This window comes from Ovis aries, chromosome Y (assembly GCF_016772045.2).
Source record: "Ovis aries strain OAR_USU_Benz2616 breed Rambouillet chromosome Y, ARS-UI_Ramb_v3.0, whole genome shotgun sequence".
NCBI classification, from domain to species: Eukaryota; Metazoa; Chordata; class Mammalia; order Artiodactyla; family Bovidae; genus Ovis; species Ovis aries.
This window is the reverse complement of record NC_082741.1, coordinates 12,725,156-12,738,884: the sequence shown is the minus strand read 5'-3', so window position 1 is coordinate 12,738,884 and position 13,729 is coordinate 12,725,156. Positions and strand designations below refer to the sequence as shown.

The 13,729-nt window shown below is 46.9% G+C and overlaps 1 protein-coding gene and 1 pseudogene across 1 annotated transcript in view; both read left to right on the top strand.

Moving 5' to 3' along the window:
* Positions 1-4,063: 4,063 nt before the first annotated feature.
* LOC132659074 (testis-specific Y-encoded protein 1-like) overlaps positions 4,064-13,729 on the top strand; it is a 48,990-nt pseudogene continuing 39,324 nt past the window's right edge.
* Positions 6,362-13,729, top strand: part of LOC132658869 (eukaryotic translation initiation factor 1A, Y-chromosomal-like) — a 36,893-nt gene continuing 29,525 nt past the window's right edge. The window contains exon 1 of the mRNA XM_060408476.1: positions 6,362-6,397. Coding sequence (XP_060264459.1) covers positions 6,362-6,397 — 36 coding nt within the window. The remainder of the gene's footprint in view (positions 6,398-13,729) is intronic.

Here is a 13,729-nt window from a genome sequence, read left to right as displayed (position 1 = left end):
GGAGAACCTTGTACAAGCCAGGACATTCTCCTTTCCCAAATGGGGATGCTCAGTCTCATGCAAGCTGGCTGCGGAGTGTGAATTTGGGCCATGCGTGTAGCAAGTGGCCTGCTGAGACTGGGGCTTGGTGATTCAGTGTGTCCGTGAGTGAAGCAAGTCCCCTCAAATCAGTTGTGGTTGCATAGTGAGAGTCCTAGGTGTTACTATTGGGGCAAAATGAATTAAGTTTCTTTGTCAGAATCATCCTTCCATGGGTCCTGCCATCCCCTGGCCTCCTGTTCCTCACTGAGTTTGAGATTGCCTGGGCCTTACACTCCCACCCCTTACCCTGGGAAGGCCTATCATTGCAAGGGTGTCCTCTCTGGGGTCCCAGTGCACCTGTGTGCTGACTTTGGGATCTTCTGTGAATTTCCACATCCACCACTCGGTGGCTCAGCACCACCACACATACTGCATTGGAAGAGGCTTCAGGCTACCTTGGGAAAATATGGAAGAGCTCGGGGAGGAGGTGGACAGGAAGCCACAAGGACAGGCCATGGTGCCTACTGACTCCATTTCCGACATTGCAGCGACCAACCACCCTTAGACTGGGGACGCCTCGTGCTTCCTCTTATGGTTGCTCAGCACCTGCTCTCCTGTCGCCTTCATATCTACATCTTCCTTGGGCCAGACACATGCACACACACACACACACACACACACACACCAGACACAAACACATACGTGTATACAAACACACACTCAGCATGGGGACACAAACACAAACAGGAACACAGGCTCCTGAAACACCTTTGTTTCCTGTTTGGGTTTGTGTCCCCATGCTGAGCATGTGTGTATATACACATATATGCTTGTGTCGGACGTGTTTGTGTGTGTGTGTGTGTGTGTGTGTGTGCGGCCTAGGGCAGATGCAGAGATGAAGACCAAATACAAAAACACGCTCACCATTTCTACCTTGCTATTGTGTTTGTTTGGATGGGGAAGAGGGGTTACATGCTCTGAGGGTTCACCTAGGACAAATCAGATGGGGTAGTTCTTTGAAACCACTGGCTGTAGAGCCCTCAGTCTGTGGGCACATGGGCTGTTCTGTGGAAATGTGGACATGGCTATAGAAGGTCTGTGGTGGTGAGGAGGCTAAGGTCCTGCAGAGAAGGGCAGACCCAAAGGAGAATGAGGCACAGATTGTCTGCTGCACTGGAGTCTTGTTCCACACATGTGAGGAGAACCAGGAACATCCTGGGCCTGTGCTGCCCAGGATCAGCCCATCAGCCAGCACACTCTTTCCATGAGGGTGGCACACACTCACATTATGTGACGCACAACACAAGATGAGCTAAGATAGGCTGTCCGTGAAAAACCACAGGCATCCTTGGAGAGACAGGGTGTGAATGTGGCATGCTTCCAGGTACTTCCAGCCTCCCTGGCAGTGCAGGAAGGCAAAGAAAGTGCAGGGGTGTGTGTCTATATGTGGCCCTTGCCAGGATGTGTCTATGAGACACAGACAGGGAGGAAGCAAGAATGGTGGGCTTATTGTATGTCCCAAGGGACCTCTGGAGAATGGGAGACAGGGAAGCCCCTGGGGTCAATTTGAAGCCTGCTGGTTTTCAGGGTCAGGGTCTAGGCAATAGCAGTCCTGCCCAAGATAACCAACCCATGGCTTGTGCTGAAAGTCCTGACGTGAATTCGTTCTTTCTTCTAGGGTCATGCCCCTGGCTGTGGGTCTAGATGGGCAAAGGATCATGGCTGCACCTGAGGGAGGATTCTGGCAGTCTTGCTGGAGCAGATTCTCTGATTTTGTCATAGGGGATCTGCCCCAGGTGACACTCAGATGGACCCTGCCTTCCCAGTGACTGTCTTAGATGTCTTTGGGCCCAACCAAGGACAGGCTTCATTGGCACTTCAGCTGTGTGGGCAAGCAGGTATAGCTGATTGTATGAAGACCTACCTGGCCCCAATGACAGCAATTGAAAAGGAGTCTTGGCATTTAGTAAATCAGTGAGGCATGGGTGGTTCAAGCACTCTTTGTGCTGTCACAGAGTTAGAAGTGCAACCTGACATGATTGTGAACAAGTGGAAAAAAAAAAAAAAAAGCCAGGACAAAGAAAGTCAGGTGCTTACCAAAAGTCATGTTCCTGGAGAAGAAAGCTTGTGCTTCTGCATATGTGCAAGTTTTCTCTCAGGGACGTTAGTGTGTTCACACATGTGCATGCAGATATGCCTGACAGTACGTTTATGAGTATGAGCTGTCAGAACTGACCTAACCAGGTGATGGAAGTTGAATAGCAAACACACAAAAGCCATAGGAAAAGGTACGTAAACTCTAGCTAGCAGAAGCACTAAAGCCAGGGTACTTACTGATCCCCGTTATCTCACTGAGTGAGTAAGTTCTGAGTGGAATCACAGTGGTACAGCAAGGATGCCTGGCAGAAAAGAGAGGCCGGAAGAAAGTGCCTGGTGGTGACCAGTGAGAGTGCAGAAGATCTGAGACACAGAATAGGCTGCAATCTCAGACACATAAGCCATGGTGGGTGACCCCACAGCCCCTTGAACACCCGGATACAAGGGCCTTTCCATCCTTCCCAAGTGCCAGGCATACTTTCCCTGACCTTACCATGAGTATGACCAACCCTTGCCTTTTTTGTGTGGTTTCAGTGATGGACCAGAACTGCAGCATAAGCACCAGCTACCTGCAGTCTTCCAATTAGAATCATCACTCTTTGTACTCTTTGCAGAACACATATATTGGGTATCAGGACTATAGGACGGATGGCTTATCTTGATCCTCTTGCTGCTCCCAGCCCCACAGGCTTGGGTGACTGGGCAGGCTTGAATGTGTTCTCACGTGGAGAACAGAACCACTTTGAAAGTGCCTTGATAGGGTAAATTGGCAGCCGTGCATGTTTCTGGCACCAGTGTTTCATGGAACTTAATAGGGAGCTGTCCTTACCATCTCCGTGGCAGGTATTCAAATAATGTTCAGGGAGGTCCCTCGGGCCCCAGGGCATGCCCCATTTCTCCATCTGTGCAAAGTGTGGCCAAGCTACCTGAGGCCTTTGCAGCATTCGTGTCTGTCCAGCGAGGGAGGGAGGGTTGCACCACACCTTCTGCCATTCAGCAGTGACTGCCCACTGTTGACTTTCAAGTTTGAAAAAGCACTCTCTGAATGTGTGGACTAACAAAGTCTGATCTCCCATGGGTGCAACTCACTAAGGAGGAGCAGGGCTTGCCTTCTCATATAAACTTCTCTAATGAGCATCGGTTTCCAGAAAGTGGCAGACAGCAAGAGCACCGCTTAGAGAGAAGGAGACAAAGAGACACCAGCCCTTGGTACACACATAGAAGGATTGCCCAAAACAGTGCTATGCCAGAAGCAGAGATGAAGAGACACAGAGCCAGCTCTGTACCCTAAGGCTCTGGTGTCCCTGAACAGTGGAGATCAACTGTAGCCAACAGTGGGGTTTTTCCCTTCTCCCCTAGCATCCGGACAACAACAGGTTCTCTGTCCCATGGAGAAAAGTATCCAGCCACGTGGAGCCCCTGTTTATCCTTTGGATACTCAGGGAGATTTCTCAGTTATTAGAGGTCCAGAGGGACACAGGAGTGTGCTGTTCAGACTGTGAAGCAGGAACCCATCGTTGGAATTTCCAGAGCCTGGTCAATGACAGTGCCTGGGGTATCAGCAGATGCAAAACCCATTACCTCCCTGGAGCAGTATATGCCATGTGGGTGTGCTGCAGTCCAGGAACGGTGGTAGATGCCCTATGGTTGAGGGGCGTGTCCATAAGGGGGCCGCCCACCACGTTCTCGGCCATTGGACTAGATTTGGGCCAGCAGCCTGTGCGTGGCTCACAGCCTAGGGATCCGCCTATTTGGCTGATTTCCCCAGGGCCCGTTCACTCTGTCCAGTGCTATCTGCCACCTCTTTCTTCAGTCTCAGGCCACCAGACACACACCAGCCCCCGCTTCCCTACCATCCCCCTCAGTCGCCGCCCTCAAAGAGCTAGTGGGTCCCACAGGATTACCAAAGTCTGAGCCGCATTTGCACACCACTTCTTGTGCTATTATGTCCCATCCCTTCACATCTTCCCCAGCCTGGGGTGACGACCAGGGCCAAGAGAAGTGTGAAAGTCAGTCAGAGGGATGCAGGAGCATCCTGGGACCCCAGACCTTCCTAGTTGTGAGCCCCGGTTTCAGGGCGCTGGGGTTGGTAGCCTGCCATCCTGAAGCTTTTTGAGGCTGGGACCTTGCAGCCACAAGTTTCCATGCCAGGAAAAGGAGCCACGCTATGCAGGATGGAGGCGGTGGATGACGGTGAGCCCCTGGTGGATGGAGACATGGTGGGGATTGGGTGGTTGTTCCAGCTGCTTGCGGAAGACGTCATGGAGGAGGTGGAGGTTGTGGCAGATGAGGAGCAGCAGTAGGGGTTCTCCCAGGAGCTGAGAAGATGGTGGAGGAGCAGGGCCAGAAAAGGCCCGGGAGCACTACTGAGCTTCCAGGGCAAGATGCGCTGCAGGCACTGGCTGCCCTGCTGGTGGAACTGAGCTCTGAGCATAAGAAGAACTGCAGGGCCTACTTCCAGTTCATGTGCAAGAACCATCAGAGGAGGAAGCCTGACTTGGCTTGGAGGATCGCCATCACCTAGGGCATCCCTTGCTTCTGGGCCATACCTGTATCCTTTAGGCTGCTCTTTGAAGTCTGCTGCTCAGGTAGAGGAACAGGCACAGGAACCATTTCCCTCCTTGCTATCCTGACAGGTGCTGTTGCGGGGCTATCCATGGTCCCACTACAAGTTGATATTTTCCTTTCAGGACCCCCCTACTTCTTGAACACAGTGACCACTAAGTAGATTTACCTTGACATCACTTGTAAAACGTGGTTCCTGGGGTGATGAGTGTGGGTGTGCAAGGTTGTGGATTGTCCACCTGTGGGATCCACACCCATCTCCCCTGTCTCTCTGTAGGGTATAGGGCACGTTGTTCCACTCCTGTCCACTGGTTCTAGAAATTTGAACAGGGACCATCCAGCCGCAGCATGGACACCAGGAGCCTTAACTTTCTCAGCTGGTTGTCAGGTCACAACTGCTCAGAATCAAACAGGATTGCTGAGGTGTGGTTGCTTTGGGCCTGAACACAGTTAGCAATTCACTTTGGGATTCTTGTCTGCTGGCTCACCTTGCTTGTATTGCCAGCAGATTGTCGGCGAAGATGTGTGGGATGATTCCCTGAATTAGTCCCCTGAGCAGGAAGATTCTTCCATGAGAATAACTGACAGAAACATAGGTGGAGATGAGGTCTGAAGGTGGGCCCTGAAGGGACAGTCGTGTGATACTACAGGGACACTGTCGTTTCCCAAATGGGGATGCTCAGACTCATGCAAGCTGGCTGTGGAGCCTGAATTTGGGTCGTGCATGTAACAGGTGACCTCCTGAGACTGTCTATTTGGGGACCTGGTGTGTCTGTGAGTGAAGCAAGTCTCCATCAAATCAGCTGTGGTGACAGCACCAGAATCCAGGTGATATTACTATAGGCAGTGTGTATTAAGTATCTTTGTCAGAATTATCCTTTGTGGGTCCGTCCATACCCTGGCCTCCTGCTGCTCACTGAGTTTGAGATTTCCTGGGCACTTCACTCCCCTCCCCTTACCCTGGGAAGGCCTATCATTGAAAAGGTGTCCTCTCCAGGGTCCCAGTGCACCTCTGTGCAGACATGGGATCTTCTGTGAATTTCCTCATTCACCACTCAGTGTCTCACACCCACCAAACACGCTGCACTGGAAGCGGCTTCAGGCTGCCTTGGGAAAATATGGAAGTGTTCGTAGAGAAGGTGAACAGGGAGCCCCAAGGGCAGGACACGGTGCCTACTGTCGCCATCTCCAACATTGCTGGCCTCGGTCGTCACCTCCTGAAACACCTATGTTCATTGTTTGCATTTGTGTTGCAGTGCTGAGCATGCGTGTGTGGAAGCTTATTTATGCTGGCTGTGTGTGTGTGTGTGTGTGTGTGTGTGTGTGTGTGTGTGTGTGTGTGCGTCTGGCCCAGGGCAGAGGCAGAGATGAAGGCGGCAGGAGAGGAGGTGCTGAGCAACCAGAAGAGGAGTCATGAGGCGACCAGGCGGAAGGTGGTTTGTCGCTGTATCTCTGCATTGACCCTGCCCAGGATGGGAACGAGGAAAGGGTGGCCAGTGATAACTCCAGACTGTGGCTCCAGATATCTGCAATTGGACCAGATACAAAACATGCTCATTAGTTCTACCATGTTGTTGTGTGTGTTTGGATCAGGAAGAGGGTTTCATGGTCTAAGGATTCACACAGGGCAAATCACGTGGGGTGGGGCTTTGAAACCACTGCCTCAGTGTGTGGGGCCATGGGCTGGCCTGTGGAAATGATGGACGTGGCTATGGTAAGACCTGGGATGGTGAGGCTAAGGTCCTGCCAAGATGGGCAGAGAGCTGAAGGAGATAGAGTCACAGATTGCCTGCTGCACTGGAGATTGTTCCATGCACATGTGAAAAGGAGAACTGGGAAGGTCCTGGGCCAGTGCTGCCCCGGATCAGCCCAGCAGCCAGCACACGCCCTCCCTGAGGGTGGCACACACTGGCACGATATGACACAGAACATGAGATGTGCTAAAGTATGCTGTATCTGCCAAACCACAGGCATCCTAGGAGAGACATGGTCTGTAAGTGCCTCCAGGCACTTCCCTCCTGCCTCCCTGGCAGTGCCCAAAGGTGAGGAAAGTGCAAGTGGGTTTCCCTGTGTGACCCTATGCCAGGATATGCCTGTGAGGGAGGGAACAGAGAAAAGACAAGGGCGGTGGGTAAACTGCATGTGCTAAGGGACCTCAGGGGAGTGGAGACAGAGAAGCCCCTAGGGCAGTTCAGGGCCTGCTGGTTTTCAGGTTCCAGACTCTAGGCAGTAGCGGTCCTGCCAAAGATACCCCATGTTCCATGCTGAAAGTTCTGACCTGAATTCCTCCTTTTCTTTGAGGTCTTGCCCCTCGCTTTGGGGGCCTGAGGGGCAAAGGTGCACGTCTGCACCTGAAGGAGGATTCTGGTAGTCTTGCTCGAGCAGAATCTCTGATTGTGTTGTAGGGGATCTGCACCCAGGTGACACTCAGAGGGATGCTGCCTTCCAGGTGACCATCTTGGATGTCCCTGGGCCCAACCGGCCATTGGCTTCCTTGGCACGGGTGCTGTGTTGGGAAGCAGGGATGCGTGACTGTAGGGAGTCCTACCTGGGCCTAATGAGAGCAACTGAAAGAGAGCCTCGGCATTTAGCAAATCACTGAGGCATGGGTGGTTCAACCCCTCTTGGTCCATTTGAGATAGTAACACTGCTTTCTGTCCAAGGGAGGCATTAGCTCTGGGCCCAGAACCTGCAGGTTTCCCAGGGCATCATCTGTTGGGGGACTCCATGTGCATGGGTAGTGTTAAACAGAAAGGAAGACGTGTAGGGATGCCACCTTATTTTTATGGTCTCCAGTTCCATTCTTTGTATCGGAAGAGACCCTGTATCCATGTGCACCTTATTCACAACCTTGGATCAGACCCAGGCCTGTCACAGTCTCTGGGGGCTTTTGGAGGCTCACACGTTTCTGGCCTTTTCCTGCTACATGGAGATAGGACATGGGGGCACAGGTAGATGGTGCGCACAGAAAGCTACACAGATAGGAAGAACAGTGGGCCTCATTCAGAATGCTGTGGTCTGTAAGGGGTGGTAGACTAGAAAGAGGGGCACAACGTTGACACTGATTGACCTAGATAGGTGCACACAGAGAAGGCAGTTCTTCAAGTCAGCTGAGCTCAGAGGTCCTTGTTTTCTGGTCCCCTGAAGGAATGCACAGGCAATGGGTCAGGCAAACGTGACTGGTACTGTGAAGCTGTCCAAGGTGATGGGAGAATGCAGAAGGCAGGCACGTGTTATACAGCTGTTCATGGCAAGAACTTCCAACCCTGCCCACTGCTCTGCAGACCAGTCCCTGTCAATAGCAAATGCCAAGGTTTTGTAACCTCTGAAGATAAGGCACAGAGTTAGAAGTGTAACATGACATGATTGATGAGCAAGTTTAAAAACAAGGACAAACAAATGGTGCTTACCAAAATTCATGTTCCTGAAAAAGAAAGCTTGTACTTTTGCATATGGACAAGTTTCCTCTCAGGGACGTTACTGTGTACACGCGCATGTTTGCACATGTCCGTGTAGAAATTTGAGTGCTTACCAAAATTCATGTTCCTGAAAAAGAAAGCTTATACTTCTGCATAGGGACAGGTTTCATCTCAGCGATGTTACTGTGTTCACCCATACATTTGTGCACATGTGCACGTAGCAATTTGAGTGCTTACTAAAATTCATGTTCCTGGAAAAGAAACCTTTTACTCCTGCATATGGACAAGTTTCCTCTCAGGGATATTAGTGTGTACACGCGTATGTTTGTGCACATGTGCGCATAGAAATTTGAGTGCTTATCAAAATTCATGTTTCTGAAAAAGAAAGCTTGTACTTCTGCGTATGGACAAGTTTCCTCTCAGCGATGTTACTGTGTACACATGTATGTTTGTGCACATTTTCACGTAGAAATCCCTGCCAGTTCACTTGTGAGTATGAGCTATTGCAACTGACCTAGCCAGGTGATAGAAGTTGGACAGTGAAAACATGAAGTTCTTAGGAAAACATACATAGTCTCTGGCCAGTAGAAGCACTGAAGCCAGGGAATCTCTCCCTGTTATCTCACTGAGCAAACACGTTCTAAGTGGAATCACATTCGCACCTAGAATGCCTGGCAGAAAGGAGAGGCAGGAGGAAAGAGCCTGGGGAGTGTGAAGAGGAAAGTCCACTGCACCTGCAGTTTATGAAAAGTAGAAAATGTACCTAATGAGCTGAGAGGACAAACTGTGCTTAATTAGTTGAGTTACCTAAGAGGATTTCCATCCAAACAGCCAAAAGTGCTTCCTGGTTTCTTCTTGCTGCCTGTAGTAAAACATGAAGGGATGTTTAAAAAAAAATGTTTAAGATAAAGATTATTAAAACAGGAGACAAAATTTGCTGATTTGGGAATTTTCCAGTCTTTTAAGATGACAGAAGATTTTAAAATTAATGACTCTCAAGCAAGATCATATCCAGGACATTGAGATTAGGTGGTCTAAATATAACATTTTACACCACCTATAGGCCAGTTCTTCTTCATATTATTTTTTTTAATAAACAAAGGTGTTCTAAAGATGAGTGTGACTGTAAAATTCTTTGTTAAGCCTCAGAAAGCTGGAAGGGGATGCCTCATGGCATTATTTAGTCAGGCCAATACCCTCCAAAGAGTTTAGGGGTGTCACTCAGAGATCCTTTCAGTCACACAATAAGACTTCTACCAAGGTTCAGGGTGTTATCTCTCAGCTATCTCAGCAGAAAACCAAGACAGAGTAAGCCTTATTATGAAGACAGGTGTGATTGTGGCTTTGGAGTGGGGTGCTTTGTCATGAACACCAATAAGATTATCAGGAAACACACGAAGGTTTTAAGATAACATATTTAAGTTCAGCTCGGACTGAAAGGACCAGCAATAGTACAAAATAAGAGCTATGGACTTCTACCTTCTACAAGCAGGGAGCAGGCTAGGGAGACTGTTTCATGTAACCATATACTAGCCACCTTTCATGCAATGGCATCATGTCAGGGGGCAGAATTAAAAAAATTAGAGACTGAAGCCTAGGAAGTTTCCAGGCCTTAAATACTAATCAAAGGACTGACCACAAGAACCCATGGGATTTCAGAACTGCTACTATTGACTCTCATCTCCCCTCCCCTTTCGGGAACAGGAGTGTCTATGAAGGTTATCTATGCCTGACCCACCACTGTATGTTGGCTGTGAAAGTGAGCAGATTAACTTATCTCTTTTGTTCACACAACCTCGGGTCTAGAGGAACTACACTTGCATAACTTGAAGTGATGTGTTGGAGACTTGACAGGCTCTTGGACTGCACGGAGATCAAACCAGTCAATCCTAAGGTAAATCTCCCCTGCATATTCATTGGAAAGGCTGTTGCTGAAGCTGAAGCTCCAGTACTTGGGCTACCTGACGGGAATAACTGTCTCATTGGAAAAGACCATTATGTGGAAAAAAATGAAAGTAGGAGAAGGGGACAGCAGAGGATGGGATTGTTGGTTAGCCTCATTAACTCAAAGGACTTGAGTTTGAGCAAGCTCCTGGAGTTGATGGACAGGGAAGCCTGCAGTGCTGCAGTCCATTGGGTTACAAAGAATACCACACAACTGAGCAACAGAACACTTGAGATATTGTACAAGTGGACCCTGATCCATATCCTGTCTCTTTCTGGTAAACATGACTCAGGTCTTAGAGCCCGTCAGTTGGTCCCTAACAGTGACCTCCCATAAGCAAGTTCTTTGCTTAAGGAACTTGACCATACAGTGGATCTTGAAGGCTCTCCTCTTGGAATTACATTTCAATCAATGCAGGGCAGCCTGGCCCTGTTTTTGCACTGTCTATTGTGAGCTGAGAATGAGCTTTACTTTTTCTTCTTCTTCTTCTTCTTTTTTTTTTTTTAATTTTAGAGCTTTACACTTTTAATGGCTGAGGAAAACCGAAAATAATTTTATTTTCTGACGTAAAAATTGTGTGAAATTCAATTTTCGGAGTCCTTAAGGTTGGAACAGGGACTTGCCAGTTTCTTTGGTTATTATCTATGGCTGAAAACTTAAATAATCTCCAATGATCATATTCGCAAAGCCTAACATATTTCTTTTTTGGCCCTTTACAGAGTGTTTTTTAAATGTCCTTTTCTGCTGGAAGTCTCCTAGTAGTCATATGGGAGAATAAAGTTTTGGTTGTGTTACAACATTTTCTTCTCTATTGTATTCATTTTTCATTCTTTACTAATTTCATTCCTTCATATCGCTATGAGTTTCCTTTAATGGAAGATTAAATAACATCAGTAAAATACCTCTGTTTGTAGTTTTAACAGGTAACATGTTAGAACATATATGCTCAACTAAAAATATGTTGTATATATATAGTAAATGCCACTTTAAGTAGCTTCAGAACTTGTATCTTGTTTCAAGTTGCTAGGAATGTTTGTTAAACATCCAATATTCTAACCTCCAGCTGTTCTCAACTTCAAAAAAATAAAAGCTTTTCAATAATTTGTTATCTCAAGTTTAAACTCCCTTTTAGCTACATATATGAACATGCTTTCTAAGTCACATGATTTAATCTGACATATTGCCAAAAAGTGAAAATTTTGGAATACCTTACTCAAAAGAGAGGTGTTGTTTTCTTCTTCCAGAAAGATAGGTAGTGAAGCCGACCTTTGAACAGTTTGTCGGTTTTTATTAAATCCATAAAGATTAAGCTGTCGAATTAAACTTTTCATACTCTTGGTTCCAAATATTCTGAAAGGCTCCTTTCTTTCCAAGACTTCTTTCTTAAAGAGTTCTTCATTGATCTCTCTACATGTGCCTGTCTCATCCCACCAAATAGATTCAAACTGATCACTTTCAACTATATTCCAAAGTTTTTGTGGAAATGTTAGTGAAAGAAAATCATTCACATCATCTGCTTCAGAGACAGAATATGTGTAGTGTGGTCTTTTGATCACCAGATCCTCAGACAAAGCCTGAAAAGCATATTCTTCAATCATAGATCTCAAAACTGAGTCCCCAGTTGTATAATCATACCAATAAGAAAATGGAGGTTTCTGAACCAGTGGATTCATCTTTAGGAGGTCCATCTTGAATTTCTGAAGAAATATGTGCCATCTCAGGGAAATCTTTCTTCAGATAATTTTCTCATTTGTCTGGTTTTACACAACGCAAATTCAAATGATGTTTGGCTGGCCTACGGAGAGAAACTCTCTGGACCATCACAGAGGTCCTCCAAGTCAAAAAGCTATGACATCACAAAATCACTGGTCTCCTAGCAATTGAAGGTTAGTTGTGACATGATAAAGTCACTGGTCTCCTAGCAATTGAAGGGTAATGTTCAACCAGTGTTTCCTTCAGCATCAACTTAAAATACAGACTGCTGACAGAAATAGTAACCAAACCCATGAAGCATGCAAAATCTCATTACTAAAGTTTTTTTTTGTTGTTGTTGTTGTTTGTTTGTTTGTTTGTGTTTTGGTTCCTGTGTTTGGGATGCCCTTTCTCTTTCTGGGAGTTTGTGGTTGCTCTTTATTGTGAAGGTTCCTCCCTGTGGGTGGGGTTGGACGAGTGACTTGTCAAGTTTCCTGGTTAGAAGAAGCTTGTGTCAGTGTTCCAGTGGGTGGAGCTGCATCTCATCTCTCTGGAGTGCAATGAAGTGTCCAGTAGTGAGGTTTGAGATGTCTATGGGTTTGCTGTTTGGGCAACCTGTATATTGAAGCTCCGGACTCTGTTCCTGTGTTGCTGGAGAATTTGCATGGTGTGTCTTCCTCTGGAACTTATTGGCTCTTGGTGTTGCTTGGTTTCAATGTAGGTATGGAGGTTTTTGAATGATTTCTTTTTTTAAATAAATTTATTTAATTGTAGGTTAATTACTTTACATTATTATATTGATTTTGCCATACATTAACATATGTCCGCCACAGGTGTACACATGTTCCCTTTCCTGAACCCCTTCCCTTCTGCCAACCTGTACCATCCCTCTGGGTCGTCCCAGTGCACCAGCCCCAAGCATCCAGTATCATGCATTGAACCTGGGCTGACGACTCATTTCATATATGATGTTATACATGTTTCAATGCCATTCTCCCAAATCATCCCACCCTCTCACTCTCCCACAGAGTGCAAAAGACTGTTCTATACATCTGTGTCTCTTTTGCTGTCTCGCATACAGGGTTATTGAAAACTCACATCAATAAATCTACTTTATTTCTGAAATAAAAGTGATTTATCATCCTTCTATACACACATTCTTAATATTCAGTACTGTTACCCTAGCAGACTTGGTCTACTTGCTTCTGTGCAAAAAAATTTATGAACTGCCTCTGGATTTCAGTGGGGGGTGGAGGTGGGGGTGGGAAGTGCTTATTGCAGGACCAAGCAACGTGTCTTAGCAGCTGGTGCTTCAAAGACACGAATCCCCAAATACTTTCAGGGGAAATATTTTAATGGCTGAGTGAGGGTGGAACATGGGGTCTTTGATCAATATTGGGACATTCGACTAATGACCTACTACTGGGGATATTGGGAGTCCACATCATTGACCGTCTAGTTCCAATTATGTACTTAAATTTCAGCCTGTTTTGGGCTTTAGCATCTCTAAAATTGTTCACAGGATATTGCTCAGAATGTTATCGACTGTCCTTGCTGCTGCTGCTGCTAATTCGCTTCAGTCATGTCCGACTCTGTGCAACCCCAAAGAAGGCATCCCACCAGGCTCCCCCATTTCTGGGATTCTCCAGGCAGAACACTGGAGTGGGTTGCCATTTCCTTCTCCACGGTGGCCCTTGAGGAGGTACTAAAGACCCTTGAATTTGATAAATGGCTAAATCATTATTATTCTCTATCACTTGATTATTTTCCTTAGTTTCTGTCTTTTCTAGCTTCTCTGATTAAAATTACTTTTGAACATGAGGAGTTCTACAATCTCCTACCTCTCTTTCTCAATTTCCATGCTTTTCAATCTTAAGAAGGGACTGCTTAGTACAATACAGGAAAAAAAGTCTTAGACTTAGAGCTCGATCATAAATATGACAGAAAATCTCAGTGCAGGTTCAGTTTCTTTTTCAGGGTTCTCAGATCT